This window comes from Bactrocera oleae, chromosome 3, assembly GCF_042242935.1.
Source record: "Bactrocera oleae isolate idBacOlea1 chromosome 3, idBacOlea1, whole genome shotgun sequence".
Lineage (NCBI taxonomy): Eukaryota > Metazoa > Arthropoda > Insecta > Diptera > Tephritidae > Bactrocera > Bactrocera oleae.
In genome coordinates, this window is record NC_091537.1 from 17,254,196 (window position 1) to 17,276,386 (window position 22,191).

Genomic DNA, 22,191 nt, shown 5'->3' on the forward strand with positions numbered 1-22,191 from the left:
TCAAATGTGATCAGATGGTATTTTATTATACAGTATGTGACTCTCAGTCTACCCGTGAGATAAAGTGTTAAAATTGCTAAATTCACTCCACTCTAAAGCATACTTTAAGGCGCCATAATAGTAAAAATAACGAGTTTATTAATATACTATGGCATCTATACATATATATACATATATAGGCTGCAACAAATTTCGATTGAGTATGAGTGAAGAAAAGTCTTCAGAATGCAACAAAGAGTGATGTAGGCAACAAAAAACTACATAAAATCTGCTGAGACTACAGCAGCGGACAACAAAAAGCGCACTCAGTTAAGTAGAGATAATCAAACTAAAGCTGCTGCTACTTTGTAGCGATAAATGAGTTGGATAGCGAGTGAATGGCACCATGCCATCCATAACGGTACAACAGCGTACAATACATTACACATACATATATATAGAAGGGGTATATAAAAGAGTGCTTATAAGAAGTTATGGTATGCGCTGCAGAGCTATTTTTGTATGTATGTATATATATAAAGGTATTTATATATCTGTATGTGTGCAAGCAACCCAACTGAGAGGTGTTTATAGACACACAAAGCGTTGTTGTAAAGCAAGAATGGTTAAAGGCTGCCATGACTGATATTTCCATTGTTGTTTTTGCTACCGCTGCCTTTGCCACCGCCTGTGCTGGACCGCATAGCTTGTCTTACAACGTTGACGTTTGTCAGAACACGCTTGGGAATGCCAGCTTGCCTACACACATATATATATATAAGCATGCTTGCGCGCACTCATTCGCAAAGAGTCAGCAGTTCAGCAGCTGTGCCAGGGCACGCATGGTGCCCGTAAAGCCTCAGGCAAGGACCCGGACCCAGCATGGTTGGCCATGCCACGCAATCAGCTGGCACAGCAGCGACAGCCTGTGTTGCCTTTGGTCGCCGCAAACCACTGTCATGCTTTATGCTTTGCTGCAAATTTATCAGCTTCATGGTGCCGCACTCCGCAACACCCCCATACTTTTTTGCTTTCACATATGGAAGTCTCATGCCGTTATCGAGCGCATACATCTTTTCTGTATATGCCAAACGCAAAATAATGCGCATTCTCATGGCGCTTCGTCACCGCTTCGCCGCCTTATTGCAAGCCTCTTCTTCTTATTCACTGTCTTTTGTTTTGATTAATGACGCTTGTTATGGCAACGCACATCGTTTATAGCCATAATTTTTTTGCTTTCGATTTCGCTGTAAGCGCTGAGAATACATAGTTGTATGACGCCTACAAATTGGAAAGCGCACACACACACACGCATATGCATGCCAGCAAGTAGAGCTGTACGCATTGACATGCTTGTAGAAATTATTGGCATTGACTTTTTCTTAATAGTACCAGCAACAGTGACACATGTTGACAGTACCGTTATGAAGACATTTTCCATCACAAACAAACTATAAAACTTCCCAAATAGAAAATTCAGAAATAATGAAAAAATCACATGTCACATCAAATACGCCTCAAAGTTGTGCGGGCTTTCCGCAAAACATTAGTTTTGTAGCAAAAAAAACAACAACAAATTTGCTTATAATATACTTTTAGGCGCAGCGTAGAAGATTTATGACGTGTGCTTTGTAAGTGTATTAGAGTGTGTATTTTTCTCTCTTTTTTGCGTCTATCTTTTGTGGCTCTTATTTGCTTTTACACAAATTTCTCAATATTTTATGTTTTCTTGAACGCACTGCTCGGGCGGGGCCAGCCAGTGTGCCGTTCCGTCCATCTGTACGTTGGCAGCCTTTCGGTTTCTCATACGCTATGTGGCCTCAGCAGCGGTTTTCATTACGTATCACACGTATGTGGCGCGTAGGTAAATACATATGTTTCCTAAATAAACATAAAAATATATGTATATACATATACGTATATGTATATATGTGTGGTGCGATAATTTATGATAGCTCTAAAATTATTCGAAAAAATTACACCAAGCGAACTTGACAGCGCTGTTATTAGTCATGTCAGTGTGGATAGCCATTTATTATTGACAATAAATTGTAGATTTATTATGCAGATTTGTAAATACAAGCCAACCAAATTATTTTATATTAACTTTAGAACATTTTTTAACGTTTAGACATCAATCTTTGACGCCTTTGGGAATATTTTTAATGCGAAGAAAAAATGGTTCACCGAAAAAAAGCATTAAATCTGCTTTAAATTTAAATACATAAACATTTTCTTTACCATTGGTGATAGGTTAGGTTGGGCTAGATGGCAGATCTCTCAGCATGACGGGGGATCACACTTGAACTGTTATATATCTTTTTCCGATTTAACGCTTTCTGCTTTGGTCAGAGGCCCAAACGTCCAGTACTGAACCACAAGATGCTAACGGAGCTCCTACCCGTTCCCATTTCACAGTTATTGACACTCAAGTACCTGTTCTAGCAAGCTCATAAGCCTTACAGTTTCCTGCAATACCGCTGTGTCCAGGCACCCAAAACCAGTATAATCATAAAATAACTCAATGCTCAATAAGGAGCCTAGACATCCTCCTTCACTGGTCTGCAACACACAGTCAGCGAATTCAAGGCTAATATCGCTGCCCCACTATAGGAGTGGATAGCCACTACTCTGAAGGAGGCTATGCTCCTAAGAGGTAAATCTATTGGTTCTTTTATGGCAGCCACCTCTACTTGGAAGACGCTGCAGTGGTCAGAAAGCCTAAAACTGGAGTTGATGGAATGTTCCCGACAGTGTACTACTCCACCAACCCTCCCCGAAAGATTTGCTCCATCCGTAAAAACGCTCACCGCTCCTCTCCTCCAGCGAGTCCTTCCCTCCAATGCCTCCCTCGAAAAAATGTAAGCAGAGAAACGACAGCCAGTGCTGTGCTCGGCGACCAGGTAATACAAGTAATTTCGAATGAAATTAAAGTGTGTGAGGGTACATGGCTTCTCTGCAGCAATACAGGTCAACCACTGTCTTCCTTGCCTCGATGGTGTGTTTCCACGAGAGCTTCCTGTCCTTACTTGCAGGCACTTAACTCTGTCGGTTCACGAGAGCTACGTTGTCCGTATAGGTAGGACTTCCTCAAACCATTCGTGATAGCTTAGTTACCAAATCACCAAAACCACTTAAATTATTTAATATATTTCACTCAATGTTCTGAAATTATTCCACGATAGGTGGCGCTACTTTTGATAGTTTCTCCATCGACATATTTTTACACCCTGAACCGTATATTAAGTTTTCCACAAAATTTTTAACACCCAGAATAAACGTCGGAGACCCCAAAATAATATATAATAATGAACAGCGTGTCGATTTCGACATGTCCGCTTGTTCGTCTATCTATGCATACGGCAACTAGACCCTCAGTTTTGGAGATATCGATCTGAAATATAGCACATGATTTTTCCCCCAAAATGCCAAACTGATTGCAGACAAAATGTGTGCTGATTATTCAATAACTAATCCTCAATAAAATAACATCACCTTATATATGTATAAAAAAAAAAAAAAAATATATATACTCAACCCAATAGAATCTTGTCAAGCAAAACCTACTTAAAGAAAATAACTGCAGCAATGAAGCTTCCTTATTTTGACACCAAATACAATAGTAAATGGAAATAGAGAGGTAATTGAATTGTAAAATGTTTTGCGCTGTGCTTTGCAGGATATGGACACCCGCAATTTGGCAGGAAATGCATTTCAGATGCATTCAAGCAAAGCGCCTGATTGTATGCTTGTGTTTAATACACGAAATTTATGCATTAGCACAAATGTTAACACACACACAACACACAAATGCCACAGCAAGCAACTCAATTGTGCTCTAAAGTGACGTAAGAGAAAATGGCACACGCTTTTGAATTGCTACAGAAAGCGGGAAGGCCATTAACACTGCCACTGCAACAGCCACGTTTCGCTCACTCAGTACTCAATTGATGAATTAAACTTCCACGACTCACTGCGGCGTAGCATAAATGCATCACTGTGCATTCAAATCAGCAACAACTTTTGAATCATTGCAGCTTTCGCAGTGCTTCAAGGCTTCGGCATGCACTCCATTTCACTTGGCTCCTTTCCGCAAAGCTTGCACTTTATGCAACACACACATATATGTATATGATGTATAGAGATGTATAGGTGCCAGGCGCATTCCGGTGTTACCAGAAAATGCCATTAGCATTTTAGCAAGTGATTGTTGACCTCCCCAGTCCTGCCATGCTGCTCGCCTCGCTACAAATTTGTTTGCTTCTCTGCTTGAAAGCTTCGTGCTGCTGCATAGTTATGAGGTAATTTTCCATATCGCTTGAAATGGTCCACATATTATGTGGGGTTGTCAGCAAGGTGGTTACATTTCGTACACAGATTTTCTCTTAACCTACGCGAATTTTCACTAGTGCATCGTTTTTTAATCAGTTATTTTGTTTTTGTTTCAGAAATTGTTGAAAAATTGTGATAATGTTTGTAAAGGTTATGAAATTCATTAATCCTTGTATATACCACATACCAAAAATTAAAGTAAGAATATTCAAAACTCTTCAAAATATAGTTTAAATAAAAATATTGATTTCTAGAAAAAACTCAAATTTGCAAAAACTAAAGTAATTAAAAATATTTTCGACAAAATATTGCCTATACAAGTACTTCGACGCGTATTGTTACAGGGTTACTATTTGATTAAAAAATTTATTTAATAAAGTTTTAAAAATTCATATTACGTAATAGCTTTAAGAACGCTTACAGCATTATTATTGCCAGAGTTACCAACTTTTTTTTATTTACACAAAATTAATCAGATAACGCATTTTATTTAAATATGGGTATTATTAAGAAAGCCGTCATTTCGGCGCACATTGTTAGTAGGTTTACCATATGGATCAAAATATAATAAAAAAAACAAATTTTTATCTCTTCCAAATGTTGGCCGCGGCTACGTCTCAACTGGTCCATCCGTTGAGTCCATATTTTGATAACTCGTTCGAGTATTTCGATTGGTGACTGGCGAATGCCAAGCGTGATGTTTTACTCCTAGGTCTGAATCGAAGCGGGATTGTCCGCATAGACTCACAGTAAAAAGTCTAACGGTGTAGTACCATAAGATCTTGGTGGCCAATCGACCGGCCTAATGGGAAGTGGCGCCGTCTTGTTGAAACCAAATGTCGCCGAGATCATGGACTACAATTTCAGGCATCATATAGTCGGTTTTCATTGCTCAATAACGGTTGCCATTGACGGTTACGATCTTACGGGCATTATTTTAGAAGAAATATAGACCGATGATTCCACTGGCCCACAAACCACACCAACCCGTCTTTTCTTCTGAATGAAATGGCAGCTCTTGAATCTCTTCTGGTTGCCCTTCATGCTCTTCGTCCCAAATGTGGTAATTTTGCTTGTTCACATACCCATTGAGCCAAAAATGGGCCTCATCGCTAAAAAAAATTTGGCTCGAAAACGTCGGATCTTCTTGGAACTTTTCAAGAGCCCATAGAGCGAATCGATGTCGCTTGGAAAGGTCGAGTGGCTTCAGTTCTTGCACAAGCTGTACTTTGTACGCTTATAATTTAAAATCTCGATGTAAAATGGGCCAAGTCGTTCCATACGTCAGTCCGAATCGACTCTCCACGGACTTCGTGTACACTCTCAGCTACGATCGCTATATTTTCTTCACTGTGTGCTAGACGTGGTCTATTCGGTCGAACATTATTTAATAATAAATGCAGGGTCTCAAGATTGGTGATGGTGTTGCGTTAGGTACGCTCAGTAGACCGATTATATTAACCATTAGCGAAGCGCGCGGAACACATTCTTTATAGAACGTGAATTTCCGTAATAAAGTTGAACTATGTGTAAACGTTGTTCAGGCGTAAGTCTTTCCGTGATGAAATACTAAACAAGACTGAACAAAAATAACATGACAGCTTGACACGACTCAAGCGTGATCTGTCAAAAAGAGGCCATTGGAAAAGTACTTCTACTGGGATCACCCGTTAGTTTATTCTAAAAAATACTTTTTCTCTCGTCACATAAAGTTCAGATTAACTACAGTGGGAAGTAATTCATTATATAAAGTACAACAACAAACTTTTACACAGAACTTTAATTAAATTCAGTTACTCAGCATGAAATCCATGAAAGCTGTGCGCAATTTTTAAACGGAAGTTATGCAAATAAATTCTCAAACGTAATCGTTGAAATTAATTAATTTATAGCAGACACACACCCACCTATATTTTTCACGAAACAACTTTTCAAAGAATCAATATTTACTTCAGTGAAAAGAGTGAATATTTGCCAAGAAAAATTAAATTTACGAAATTCCTGAAAAAGTGACTGAATTACATGGACCAAAGCAATCACATCGAGTTGGAAGAAGATATTCTTCCAAGAAACGTCAACATTTGCAAAAACTGTTACCTGAACTTCGATTTCCGCTTATTGTGTTAAGGAAAAGCAGCGCTGCGTCGCATTCCACGCATCACAGCGTGAAGCTTGCAAGAGTGTTGTCCTTCGTTCTCCACCTGCCAACATCTGCTTCTTCCTCGCTGTCGCGTGCGTATACCCAGTTCATTTCATTTCATTCCAAGCAGTCACTTGATCCCGCTGCTTACTACATCCGGCTCCGGTTTTTTTATTCCCTCTTTTTTTGCTTTTCTGCTTTTCGCGTAGCTCTTAATTAGTTTTATATCTCAGGCGCGCTTACTTTGATTGTCCATTTTTATACGGAAAATCAAAATGAAGATAGAAAATGTGCATTGTTGTACATCTATTATACATACCTATATGTGTGTGAATGTGTACTAATGTGTATGAGTGAAAAAATGAAACACCAAGGCAATTAATTTGTGTCACGTTCCCATTTACTAGTAATGCCGTCTTGAGTGTGAGCAGCTGTTGGCGACGCTAAGAGTACGGCAAATGCTTCGCTAGCCTTTGCTTGCGCTTCTCGAGCTGTTTGTTGTAGAAAATGGAAACTAAACAAGCGCACAAATTTGTACAAATATATTTTTATCTTTTCTCCATCCCGTTTATTTAAATGGAGACAGGAAATTATAACTTTGACTAGGAGATAGCTAAAATGTCAGAGGATAATGCAGCAGCTGCCAGAAAACACGAAATTATCCATTTTTAGTTTTGGTTTTTTATTTTTATTGTGAGTAAATACTAAATCTTTGTATGTGTGTGTGTTTGAGTGCAAAGCAATAAATTTTCCAACTTCCGCTCTATGAATTGGCCTGTTTGTTTAGAAAGCAAGCAATGCTTGGAATTTCAATTTTAAATCTGTGAATTTTCTGTGAGCTGACAATTGTTATGTAAATTTATGTAGAAAGCACTTGAAATGAAATAGAGAAAATGAAATTATACAATAAACGCAAATTATTTATTTAGTTTGAGGATTTCGAGGAAAATTATTAATAGATCTGATAAAATGCTGAATAATTGATTTTATTGAATTTAGATATGTTTTAGTTAACACTTATCTCAATATCAATATCAATATTAATACCAATATCAATATCAATATCAATATCAATATCAAGGTCAATATCAATTTCAATCACAATATCAATATTAATCTCAATCTCAATCTCAATCTCAATCTCAATCTCAATATCAATATCAATATCAATATCAATATCAATATCAATATTAATATCAATATCAATATCAATATCAATATCAATAGCAATATCAATATCAATATCAATATCAATTACAATATAAATATCAATATCAATGTCAATACTAATATCTATCCCATACCCATATCCAAATTTCAATATCCAATAGCCATTGTCCAAAGTTTATTATACAATAACTAATATGCAATATCCAACATCCACTCTACTATTCAATATCACCAAATTCTTCTACTATCTTTAAATTATGACCAATTTCTTCGTTTTCCTTTACATTTATCAATCAAATTGCAAATTGCGTTTCGTAACCCAACCAGCTGCGTTCATATTTGTCTAATCTCACCCTATTTCATCATAGTTTACGATTGACTGTCACTTCAACCATGTTACCGCACAACGTCTGTCCGCTAGTATTCCACAAAATACAAATCCATTATTCACTCAACCAACGAGACAGTTATCCACTGTTTTTCCAATAAATATGTCATGTTATATCCACCCGCTGGTGATCTGCTTTGAAAACAATTTAGATTTAGCACAACTCATCGTTTCAACTTGACATCGATGACCTCATAAAAACATATCGTTGGCAGACAGACATAGCCATAGACATATTTCAATATTGTCGAGATGTCAGTTTGACGTAAAACACAAGAACAAAATCAAAAGAATATGCAAATATGGGGAAAATGCAATCTCACCTGCTTCAGCTACACTCTTAAGCCATTGCGCTACTATTTTTTGCAAATAAATATATATATTTGAAAAACAGCAAATGACACTTGTCGTGCTATCTTTTGTTCGATGAAAAGCTAAAATAAAAAATTAATAATAATGATGCAATAGGCAGTTGAAGCTTTTTTGCTTGCTTCTTTTTTTTTTTGCTGTTGTTGTGGAAACTTAACAAACAATTGTGGCTTATCAATTTCACAATAGTCGCTCAAGCGCAACTGACATGTGGATGTGAAATCAACAAAGCAGAAGAGTCATTTTTTTTCAAAATAAATTTAAAAAAATGTGTAAAAAGTATTTTAAAACACTAAAACAAAGAATTATGTTTATAGAAATATACCACTATTAATTGTGAGAATTTCTTGATATAGGTATAATTTTATTATAAAAAAAAAAGTATTTAAGTCGATATATTTTTTTTAATCGGGCAAAGCGTAGTTGTAGTAGAGATGGTACAGATACCCGAAATGTTATTAATACTGTACAGTTTGAAAAATACACAGACATTTTCTTTCTACTCTATATCGTGTCGGGCCATTCAAAAGCGATTGCTAAAGAACCTATCTTTGTTTGTGTTTTTAACGATCCTCTTGTTCTGGATGCCACCATTAAAAGGGTTATCATCAACTATCAAGTCTTTTGGTCTCCTAAACAAAACGACAACAATTTAACAGTAACTCAAAATTATATATACTCATCTATCTATATATAATTCACAGTTCTCTTCATGGCTTTGACCTACCCAATGTTGAGAAATTTATTCTGTTGGCATTATATTATATAATAGTTTCGTAAAATAATTTATAAGTTACAATTAGTATACAATAAATGAAAAACATCAGATTTTGAGAAAATTAAAGTTATGATTTATCATATATCACAATATAAGTAAAAGCTCAAAAAGCTCAATGCTAAATATTCGTATCAAAATTTTTCTTGGGCATAAGAAGATATCAATGTGCTACCAAAAAAATTAAAAGCACCAAAAAAGCTTGAGCGCCATCAAAGAAATGAAAATATATTTTTCATTCTATGAAGCCATTCAAAAGTTCGATAAAACCTTTTGCCCGCTATTCATTTGATTTACAAGTATATGTATATTAAAGGAAAAACTATTTTCTTCCATGCTCAGCAAAAAGATGAAAGCTCAAAAGCGCAAAAAAAACTTGCTAAATCAAAGTAATGTGTTTAATAAATGAAATATTTTTTATTTTCAATGTAAAACAACGTTGCAAAAGCTCAAAAGCGCAAAAAGAGCACTATACCGCCAACAATAGAAAAGTTCAAAAGCTTTCGAGTGCGCTCATAGCATAAATCTTAAAAGCTCCAAAAATACTCATTTCCTTAATAGCAATGAAACTAACATATATGCACATATTGTACATATATACAATGAAAGAAAAAATTATAATTTTTACTTTAATTTAGATTTCAGCTGCTGGAAGCCATTTGAAAGCCCAAAAAATTAAAAGAAAGTCTGTTTCACCCTATAATGGATTTGTATGTAAATTTTGCACAAAGGGAAAATATCATCCTCTTTCATATCATTTAGATTTCTACTTTCGACAACGATATGAAAGCTTAATAAGAAAAAAAGAAAACCTATTTCAAGCACTTTTACATTTTTAAGTGCATATGTACAATATATTTTCCTACATAACATATATCTACAATAGCAAATTTTCACTCCCAGCAATGGTTAGAAAATTCAAAAGCTTAAAAAAGCTCATAAAGCTCAAAACTCCAAAAAAGCTTTTGGTTACTATCAAACAAAATTCTTAAATTTATAAATGAAAAACTAAAGATTTTCACTATTAATTAGCTTCCCGGTATTGCCAACGATGTGAAAGCTCAAAAGCTCTTCTTCAAGCTATAAAAGTTGTTTTTATAGTTATGCCCGTAGATTTTGTCAGAATATAAAATACCAAACTTTCACTTCCAGCAACGAGGTGAAAGTTTAAAAGCTCCAAAAAAGCTGATCTTTGCAACACAAAAAATTCAACTATATTAGCTGAGTATACGGCATAAACTTGAGTCATTATTGCGAAATCATGTAGTATAGGTATATCCCACTATTCACTCATACGCTTCACATAGCTTCATTATTACGCTCAATTAACTGCTCGTGTGTTTATCGCAGAAGGCAATTATAAAAGGAATAACAATATAACAAACACTTTCTATATACATATTACAGCAGCTATAAACCATTCTGAAGACATATGTATCTTGACTTTTGATCAAAGCAAACAACAGGCCAAATTTGTGGCTTCTTGGTAATTCAATACGCACACATATTTGGGTATTTGATTACAAATGTTTGCATGTATGTGGATACATAATTACTAGCAACATATTTCCATAGTAATTAGCCACCTGTGGCAGCAATACGCAGAAATACAGGCTACGCCGAGGTTGCCCTAGCAAAAGGCCAAAATGAAGCTGACATCAAAGCGCTGTCAAGCGTAATAATGGCAAAGCAGTGAAGAGCGAGGGTGAGAGTGAGCGCGACAGCGTAGAGTGGCGTTGACACAAAGGCGAGCAGCGTGATGGCTGGTGAAAACATCACTGCACAACAAGGTGGCAAATGTAAGGCAACATAACAGCAATTAGATGCAGATAAACGCCCGCATAAAAAATACAAACGCATACACAGTACACAGGCAGTTGAGCGCATAACGGTGCGCGCTGGCTTAAATGAGTCGTTGTGCCAACTTTTCATTGCGAAAAATGTGCGAGTGTTGTGTCAGTAATACACATGCAATACATGCAATACAACCAACTTGTATTCCACATAGTATTTTAGTCATATTCTATACTAAATGAGCGCTGTTTAACAAGCGCTTTGGAGGCATCCTGGGACGCCATGCAACTAACTGCGTGCCATGTACTCGTATCTGGAGCAGAAACACAATAATTAGTCGTTGTATGTTCGTTTGTACGTTAGCGCTTGCTTTGTTTCCAACAGTTCCTAGTTAGTATGTATACATAAGTATACATTTAGGCGCAAATATGTTTCTAGTTGTGTGTGTGCTATTATTTTGTGTACTGTGAAATTGTAGGTGTTTATGTATGCGTATAGCAATTAGTCTGGTAGTCAAGGTTGCATAACTGGCATGGTTACGTACGCAGCGGGCGTGTTGTGCTACAAAGCGTTAGCGGCGGCAAATATTGCTTTGTTGAGAAGGCAAAAAATTGCGTATTAAAGGAGGTGACGAAAGAGCAATAAAATGCAAGCTACGCAATAATATTCAAAGATTCGGCAATGAAAGAGCAATAAAGTGTATGAAAAGTACTTAATGAAAAGTATTTAAAGGTTTTTTTTTGCGCAAGTATCATAGGACAACATAAATCCATGAATCCGTACAAAAAACAAGAAAAACCGTTATACCCTTCAGATATACAAAAGATTCCTTACAAAAACCTGATTTCGATCGTTCAGTCTGTAAGACAGCTATATGCTACAGTGATCCTATCCAAACAATTTCTTCGAAAATGACTTAATTATCTTAGAAAATAACCCATGCCAAATTTCGTGAAGATATCTCATCAAATGAAAAAGCTTTCTACACAAGCACTTAATTCCGATCGCACAGTTTTGTATGGCAGCTATATGCTATAGTGGTCTAATATCGATGGTTCCGATAAATGAGCAACATCTTGGAAAAACAAGGACGTGAGCGAAATTTCAGATCTATATCTCAAAAACTGAAGGACTCAATCGACTCAGCTCGTCATGCTGATCATTTATATACCAAAATAACTGCGCCAGCTGAGTGTCCAAAAATTAATCAGCACGATTTTTTATAGTATACTGATGTGAACCGTATTCCTGTGCGGACGTGTCGCATCGGCCGGAACAAAGGGTAGTCAGATGATGCAAGGTCCGATCTATATGGCCAAATAGTTTTCAATCAGTCTTGCAAACAGGAGAAGGAAAATGATTGCCTCATGTCTAAGCGCGAATTCCGGGCTCTTATTAGCAATAACTCGCTTCAATTTGATCAGTGAGACCGAATACAGAGGATTACCATGGCATCATGGATATTCGGCTTTGCCGTGGATTGGCTGGTTGGCCAGCTCTTACTTGTACAATATATAATAATTTTTTGCGTTTATGTTTGTCGTAATTTATTCATTCTTCAGCACCAGTGCCGTAATACCATGCAAAAGCAACTTATTGTTGTAACGTTTAGGAAGCATTTCTGACAGGTGAAAATCGTCTTTTAAAGTCTCTTGGCTTCAATTCATATGACACCCCATTTTCTTGCTCTTGAATATATCCGGCTGCTTTAAAACGTTTTGAATCGGCTGCTTGAGTGACTTCCAAAGATTGTGCGAGCTCTTCTTGTGTTTGATAACAGCCTTTATCGAGTGATACTTTCAGTTCTCAATCTTCTAACTTTTTGGGACGCCCAGCACGTTCTTCGTCTTCTATTGGAACAATGGAATACTAATCAAGTTACATCCATCTCTTAGCAAACTGCGCGAATATAGTTAAAGACTCAGCACATCTCCCTGTTGCTAATTATTTACTCCTTTAGTCATTAAAAAGGCCCAAATTTAGTAATTTATTCTGAAGGTAAAGACAAAGATGCCGAACTTCTTTCTTTACAACTTAATTAGTCATATATTTGAGTATATGAAAAAATGTGTACATTGAAATTTTGATGACAGCTGCTGGATTAATTTTCCGACTCACCTTTGTCAAGTGGGTCTCAACTTTCTTTTTTTAAGTTTCTATCAATTTATTACTATTTTTAGGACCCCAAATATATTGTAGTTTAACGATGAAAATCGGTCCAATGACCGAAACGAAAACAGGGAAAAATAAAGACTAAACTCTGAATTGATTAAAAAAAATTTAATTTCAGGAAATTCCTCCAACTTTTACCGGCAGAGTAGAATATCTGAGTGCTAAGGTCACTTAATCATAATAACAGTGGCCACAACCTTCATTCGTTGAAAATATTCAAACTATTAGGTCGTTCATTAAGTAATTTCGTTGGATGACAGCAGCTAAACTTATTGAATATTTTCGCAGCAAACTTCACACTTAACTATTTTACCGTTATATATTTAAACTGATATAGTAAGGCTTATCTCTGAAAAATGTGCCTCATTTTTTTTGGAATATTGTTTGTTTTGTGCGCTATCGAAGATGAAAGATCGAAAACAGCACTTTCGGCATATTTTACTGTTATACTATCAAAAGCGGAAGAATGCAGTTAAAGTAAGGCAAAAAATTTGTGATATGTACGGAAAAGATGTATTAACCCAACATCAATACCAAAATTGGTTTGCAAAATTTCGTACCGGCAATTTCGATCTTGAGAATGCACCACGTTCTGGAAGGCGTCTTGAAGCCGATGTGGATAATATAAAGTCGTTGGTCAAGGCAAATCGTCAAATAACAACTCGTGAGATTACTGAAAGATTAAATTTGTCAAATTTAATAAAAATGTTTTAAGCAATAAAAAAAGTGTGTTTAAATTGCACAAAAAACAACGAAATTACTTAGTTAACAACCCAATATTAGAAGTAAGTTCGACCTAAGAGCAAATACCTTTATCTTTTAAGAAAATCGGCAATGGCAGAGAGCCTAAGGAATTTAGAAAAAATTTTGAAGTAATCTCTAACTATCTATTACTAATCTCCACGATTTATTAAACAGTTCAGAAGACAAAACCTTGAGAGGTTTCAATATTTTGTTCTTCATAGAAAATGCTTAAATTTTTGTGAATTATTTCAAAGTATTTTTTCAAAAAGGTTTTTTTTTTTGACCGAGTTATCCCTTTTTGGTTTATTTGAAATCTTTATAACATACATACTTGTAGTTCTTTTCTGAATATTTAAAGTAGTTTGGCACCTTGCTTGATCTAGGGTGCCTAACTTCTTGCTGAAAGGATTGTTTTCTAAATATGCTTTTAAGACTACAAGGTATCTTTTTTAGCCTTCACTCATCAATCACTGCGCAAAGTTATCGTAAAAATCAAAAATATACTTGTATTTCTATAAGCTTTTAATATGAGTAAACAATTTTTACTCGAATTTGAATTGCAATTTTCTGCCGAACCATTTCACAGTAGTGCTTCAAAGTGGTGCAAATCTCGTAAAAAAAGGAATAAGAATATTGTATTCCCCAAGCACTTAATGCTACTTAGAGGTGTAAAGCACTTAAAGTATCACGTTTCAAAAAAACAACAACAACAAATAAGCACATCACAGTAATACACACGATAGCCCAGCGACTTCTCACCCACAAAGCAATGTTGTCACAATTAATTAGGTGGTAAGTACTTTATTTGACTAAAATTATATACCATATAAGCATAGCCAAGTTGACAAAGCATCATATGAGCGCAGAGTGTTAATTAATATGCAAACATGTTTATACAAATAAACAAGTAAATATACAAATTTGTGCTTATAAATTAAACACAAGTGATTTTCCGCAAAACCACAAAGCGGATGTTACACACACAAACACATACGTAGTACACACACGTATTTCTATTACAAAAGCAAATAACAAAAACCAAGTAAAACAACAACAACACAGATGTTTGTTAATGACAACCATGTCACGGTAATATGTGTGCTGCTGAGTGCCTGCTGAGTGATGAAAGCATAAAAAGGAAGGAAATAACAGCTGAAAAGCACATCAAACCAGCACACACACGAACAGACATGTGAAACCCCGAAAAAATGTAAACGGGAAAAGCAAACTTTTAGGCGCAGCTGAAATGACAGCTTTGCGTAGGCAAAAGGACCGACGCACCGAACTGACGTCAATGGTTGTTAGTGCCATAAGGGACGACATGGCGTATGAGTGACGTTGGCATTTTCTTTATTCGTCTTTTGTTTCAATTTTTTTAGCAGCAAATATTCAATGGGCGGACACAACAACAAAAACAACAACGAAAGCGCAACAGATAAATGGACAGTTGGGTAATTAAAATCGTAGCGCAAATGAAATGTAAGCACGAACGCATACAAATGGAGGCGTGTGATGTGATAGTTGTTGGGTATGAGAAATGCCAGCTAGAGAGGCTGCTGGCCCGAGTTACAATTGTGGATTTTTTTGTAATTTTTTTAATTCACTTTGATTGAATTATTTGAAGAATTTAGGCTCTGAGAGAAATCAAAAATATAGTAATATTTGAAGTGCTGTAGAATTTAGTTGGGCTCTTTATAGTTTTCTCATTGATTTCGATTTATATAGAAAGGAAAGCAAGAAAAAACGTTATCCTCAGCAGCACCGAAGCTAAACTACCCCATAAAGATATCTCTTTTGAAGATCTTTATAATGCTTTTGATTGGTCAGTTTGTATGGCATCTATATGCTATAGTAGTCCGATCTGAACAATATATTCGGAGATTGTTTCGCTGCCTTGGGTAATAATCCAAGTCTAATTTCGTGAAGATATCTTGTCAAATAAAAAAGTTTTCCATAGACGGACTTGATTTTAATCGGCCAGTTTGTAAGTGAGCTATAGCTATACTGCACCGATCTCGGCGAATCCAACAAACTAGCAGCTGCTTAAGAGGAGTATAACTTGTGCAAAACTTTAGATCGATAGCTGAAAAACTGATGGATTGGTGCACATTTATACCGACAGAAACACGTGGCTAAATCGACTTATCTCATCACGCCTGTTCAGGGTATAATAAGTGTTTTGAAACTATTTCTACATTCAATTTTTACTTCAACTGTCAGCTCTTGCAATTTAAATTGGTTTAATTAATTAAATTAAATTATCAATTTAAATTGGTTAGCTTAACTGGTCAATATATCACCTGTCATACACTTAACACTTAGACATCATAGACTACTTATCTTATTCCACTGAATATGCATTACCACTTTTACCTTTAATAAGTCACTTCAATCACAGATCAGTTATTACTTGTTACTGAACACTGCTCAGTAGTTGTGACTTGTCACTGGTGACTGCTTTTTTCACTTTGTTAATTTCATTATTTTTTTGGTTCACTTATTTTAATCGTCTGTCACTTGTCATATGTTAATAGTCAATAGTCTAATCAACCATCATTTATGACACTAGTTCGACAGCTGTTTTTTGTAACTGGTCTTCACCTGTTACTGGTCAGCCATTAGCCGTCAACTTTGTCGTGTTTGTCAAGAAAGTTGTCACTTGTCAACTATAGCTTTTTTCGGATGGGATCCACAATAGCATATAGTTGCCAAACAAAGTGAAAGCAATATTATCTAAGGCAATAATGCCACTTCCGGAGAAATTGGTCCGATCGGATTACTATAGCATATATGGTTGCAAACTGAGCGATCGGAATCAAGTGCTTGTAAGGAATCTTGTGAAGTTATAACTTCGGTGCAACCGAAGTTTATGCTTTTTTTTTGTTATTCACTATGGTTGAACTCTAAAATCAATATGTTAGTAAAGATTAATGATTAAAAACTAACAGTAACAAACCGTTATTAAATGTTCTTTAATATTATCTTTCTAATAGTTAGCAAATTAAATTACCAACTCCTAAAGAATCCTTGCTCCTCCTACTTTCGAGGCGTAATCACGTCCCTCTAAATAAATGATCCATACTAATATTTAAGCCACTTGCTAATAATATAAAGCATATAAAGTTATAATATGAAAATGTCGGAATTTATTTTCGCCAACTCCCGCACTCAGGAATTTGTTGAGCAGTACAATATTCAAAATAAACGCCAGTCACCACGTTCACGCACTATACAAATGAATTGGCGTCGCTGTCAAACTGCCTGCAGGAAGATATACGCTTTTTGGTGGCATCACAGTATGCTTTATGGTGCCGCAACGCAGCTAAGGTTGACAGGATTAACAATGCGTAGCCATGAGTGTGCAATTATATGCCTTTGAGCGCACACATACACACTCAAACTCACTCTCTGCCAACCCATAGATTTACTTTATCTGTGGTGAACACTCGGCGAAGCAATGAAACCGCAAGAATAACTCAGTTGTAACATTGTCACGATGTTTGGTGTTTATTGTTGCTTTTGTGGTGCTGATGCCTGCCTTTAAATTTGAAGGACTTCCGAAAATGCTTCCAGCAACAAACACCCACACACACGCATACAAACATACATACAACAACAATGTGCAATAGTAACACGAAGAGCCTATGTGTGTGTGTGTGAAGGTGTTGAGTGTAGGCTTTCCGCTTTGTAAACATATATTTGCCTTGGAGGGGCGCGCTGAGTGATGAAACGCGTAAGCTCGGTTAACTCGCCGAATATAAGTCACCGGTTGCGTCGCAGCTTTTTCGCTCTGACAGGGCGCCTTTGATATGTTTTTGCCACGCGTGAGATTAAGCGGCGCGTCATCTATTGTATGTATGTACTCGTATATTGCTTTTCGGTTTTCACTCACGTCTATACTTTTAATAGCATAGAGTGCTGTGCAATATTTCAAAGAACCCTTAGACAACAGTTGTATGCCTTTATTCAAGTCAAATTGATGTGGGACTATATTCGGTGATCGTGTCTGTAGTTGTTTTTTGTTTTTGTATTTTTTGTTTGGATGCCAAGTATTGTATAATCAAAAGAAAATTAGAGACCAAGCTTTTTTACCAACTGTAATTGTAAGATAAGCAATAGTATTGAGTATTACAGATTTATGTGTACATAGTATAAGGGGCCTTTGATAATACAGTGACTTTGAGTATAATTCTACTAAAAGCGAAACAAATTTTGTAATAATAAATATTAAATCAATAAGTACCATATTTTATCTAAAAGCCGCTAGATAGAGGAAAACCTGGTAAATAGCGCTGGGACTATATTTCATTTATTTCAGTATAAAAATGTGACACCGAATACTCTGGTCGCCCCGAGTAGTCTTCTTAACAGAAATATTTAATATATTTTATTAATTCATACCAGACAATATTACAAAAAGACAAAAAATTATTGAGGAAAAGGATATGTGCGAAGCAGGAATGACAAGCCGAACCAAAACCGAGCAATCATTCATAGGTGACTTAAGACTTCTGGGTCTACCTTTAAATACATTTTTCGAAGTTTGCCATTTCTGCAATTTTGCAGCAACCTGCAGTTCACTTGAAAAACATTGAATAAGTTTCTATATGGATTTAAGAAAGAATGTTGAAAATGTGTTTGCAAAGTTCTTACTTCAGAGATTAGAGAAAGAGAAACCAACATAAAAAGACAAGCCTTCTAAAGGAACATAATCTTTACCAATCAAAGAAATGGCTCCAATTCTACTTTTGTCTAAAGATCATTGCTCATTACTTTGAATTACAGAAACCGAGTCTTGCCTAGACTCAGAAATACTGAAGTTATTCTCAATTTTTTTTTTTTGCGTTTGACAAAGTATCGTTGATAAATAACAAGAGTCAACTCGAGATGACCACAATCGATAATTATCTGTACTTAATTAACGTCAAGAGTACTAGATGGCAGTATTTTTTATTTTGCATGAAATGCAACCAACTCAACAAGCCACAGTAAGAATTTTGCAAGAAATAAAAAGGTATTTTCAAAATGGATTTTACGAAGGGAGAATGGAAATAGAATAATCTTTCTATGTTGCCTTTAAGGATATTGTTATGAAATCTAACTAATCTCTCACTAAAACTGACAAAATATTAACTGATATTTCCCCATATACAAAGATCTGAAAAACCCAACAATAAAAGAAAGTATCAGCAAATTTTAAGTTGAAAATTAAGACTTTAACTAAAATATTATTATCATTGTCGTCATTCTTTCGCCTCTTCTGCATAAAACTGAAAATATATCTTAAGTAACTCAAAGCTGTACAAGAAAATTGCCAACAATATTCTAATCCTCTATCCTTTGACAGCAAACAGAGCGTTAAAATTAAGTGAAATAAGCATATAAGTAACAGCTGTGAATTCTCCCACAATAATAATAAAATATATGAGTAATTTCAACAAAAGCATTGACTATTTACCACTCAAAATATTTGTATATAATCCACTACAACACTCACTCGGACAATTACGCTATTATAACTAATGACTAAACATTTTCTTATTGACTGAAACCATTCACTATATATGTATGGTTTATACATATAAATATATACATATATATATATTTATGAATATAAAATATAAATCTCATTTATTTTCTTTCTTATAACATTGCAGGTTGCCAATTTGTGCGAACACTTTGCCTTCAGGGTAGCGAGGTCTGTTTTGATGGTGAGTAGTTTCTTATGGTCATTATTAAAATAGCCAAGTATTAAGTAGAAACAAACGAGCTATTATGAGCCCATTAAAATAAATATTGTTTGTTTAAATGAAAATAGAGCTCTCTCTCTCTTTCTCTTTGAATTGCATAATACTGAATTACCAAACAATGTCTATTTTCATGACTAAACTATCTCGAGTAATACAAAGCGCAGATTTATGCATTAAGGGAAAAATTCGGGAGAATGTTGAGATTGTTATTATCGTTTATCGAAACTCTAAAATCTAGCCGTCAATTCAACATTTCAAAGTATAAATAATAAAAGTAAAGAGGCAAGATATCCTCCCAGAATCGAACCAACTAACTTGTCGGCGAACCACTAACCTTAATTACTTTAGTTTAAGCAGCAACGCTAAACAGCAGAGTCCCAGTTAATCATATTATTCCGGCAATATTATCATTGAGAAGCAGAAACATAAAGGGCTCATATATACCATATATATTGATTGTGCCAGAACTGTCACTCCCGAGGGTTGTTCCAGTAATTTTTTTTCTAGTTAGGTACAAAACCGTTTGACAAAACGTGGGAGCTGTACTTCTGACGTCTGCTGCAGACATTAGACAAATTATTGAGAAATATCGTTGAGACTGGGGCTTCGAAATTTCTTTATAGGCTAAATAAATAATCGAATACCAGAGTATAACATTTATTTAAAGCCAGTGGACGATCCTGAGAGTTTAGAAAAACAGAGATGTTTAGAGAAACTTAAACTTTCTATTGGCAAAAAACATCCATATAGCTCTAAATATTTGTCTCAATCTACATAGACTTGAAACGGTTGAACCTCCGGTTGTATAGAACAGGGCAAATTTACTGCCAAAAGCTCTGCTACTGGCAGCAACCCTGCAATTTTTAAGCTTATTAACATAGTTATCTAAAACAACACGAATTCCTCGCTCAGAGACGAAATAATCTATATACTAATTGTTTATAACAATCCTTAATTGTAGTCATATTAAAAATCATATTAAATGCCAAACCATAATTTTTTCCAATGCCACACAGATAACATCTTTGGAAAATGCATACCGACGACTGGCGTAGATGTGGAGGACATTGAAAAGTAAGTTTTCATAATTATTATAACACAAACCAAATTAAAACACAAAAACCATCACTATCCACTCCACAGGACACCCCTCACTGAGGAGCAATCTCGTACACTCGCCACAATGTTGGAGGAGTTGCAGGGTGCCGGACTCGGATGGGATCACCCATACGTACAATGTCGCATACAAGGAACACTCTACTCACTGCAGAAACAGACCCAACTACCACCGAATCTTTGCGCAAACTTGGCACCCACACCTACCGATATCGACCCTGCCGGCGCTATGGCTTTCGTACGCTTCACACCACCCGAACAGGAATATGTGGATGCAGGATATTTCTATCCGCCACTGAAAAAGCAGCAGAGACCGCAACAACGGCTTGAAGATGGCAATAGCATCAATACCATTTTGCATGAGTTGCAGTTGCAGGACCAACGCCAATTGCGACACGATCCGCTAGAACTGGCATATTTCGAAAAATCGGATGCACAAGAGCCATCACAACTCACACCAAATATAATGGAGACCTATTTGGAGAACGAACGTGCACGAATACAACGCGAACAACTGGAGCAAGCAGCAGAGTTGGAGGCGGCACAGGAAAATGCAATGCGTAATCGTTTAGAACTCTATCAGATGTTGGCAGCCTCAGAACCGGATCCGCAGCCGTATCAACGTAAACCGAGTAGCGCAATTGAAAAACTAGAACAAGTTGTGGAGCGCGAACGTGAGGCAGCGGCGCGTATACCGCCGTCTACACAACATCAGCCAGTTATTGTACCGGATGAGTTGTCGAATGATTCCAACGAATTGTATTTTCCTGAACGTTTCAGCTCTTTCAAACGTACTTCAAGCAAAGCGACGGTCAAGGCTAAAGCTAAGCCGGTGCAACGTTCATTCTTTCGTGAGTTGGCCGCAGAGCAAGGTTCGCCACAGGAACCGTTATTGAATAATGATTTCAATGCAAATGCGATCGATGAAACAGACCAAATTTTGTTGCCAACCTACAAACGAACAACTGCTAATGATTTCGCCAACGAGTCCGAACGCAAGCAATTGGCTTTCGAGGAAAGTCTCATTCGCAACTCTTTGACACCGTTCGAAGAGGAAGCGATGCTTTCCTCGAATACTTATGCGCGTAATGCACAAAAACCGCGACCAGTCTTTACGGAGGGTGGACTCGTCTATGTGTCCGAGGATGAGGAGGAGGTACGCAAAGCCAAAGCACGTGAATTACTTGAAAGCATGTTTGGATTCACACGACACGAACGTTTGGATGTGAAGAAACCGGGTCCATTAATCGGACCTCCGCCAAATGCTGTAGAATCAAAGGATACACAAAATAAAACCGAAGCTGTTAACGCTGGCAATAAGGAAGTGCTGCCGGCACATATTAAAGGCAGTAAAGAGAGCAGTAAGAAGAAGAAAGTACTGAAGGATCACTCCGATGAAGATCATGCTCCGCACACGGTCGACACCGAATATGCGCATGTGTTCGTCAAGAACCCGTAAGTA

General features: G+C 36.3%; 1 protein-coding gene and 1 long non-coding RNA gene across 4 annotated transcripts in view; one reads left to right on the top strand and one right to left on the bottom strand.

The window, feature by feature from the left end:
- Positions 1-22,191, bottom strand: part of LOC118681609 (uncharacterized) — a 147,495-nt gene that overhangs the window by 117,253 nt on the left and 8,051 nt on the right. The window lies entirely within an intron of this gene.
- IA-2 (tyrosine phosphatase IA-2) overlaps positions 1-22,191 on the top strand; it is a 134,564-nt gene that overhangs the window by 97,416 nt on the left and 14,957 nt on the right. For all 3 annotated transcript variants that reach the window (XM_036366842.2, XM_014247686.3, XM_070107606.1), the window contains exons 3-5: positions 19,521-19,574; positions 20,630-20,687; positions 20,757-22,184. In XM_036366842.2, coding sequence (XP_036222735.2) covers positions 19,521-19,574; positions 20,630-20,687; positions 20,757-22,184 — 1,540 coding nt within the window. The remainder of the gene's footprint in view (positions 1-19,520; positions 19,575-20,629; positions 20,688-20,756; positions 22,185-22,191) is intronic.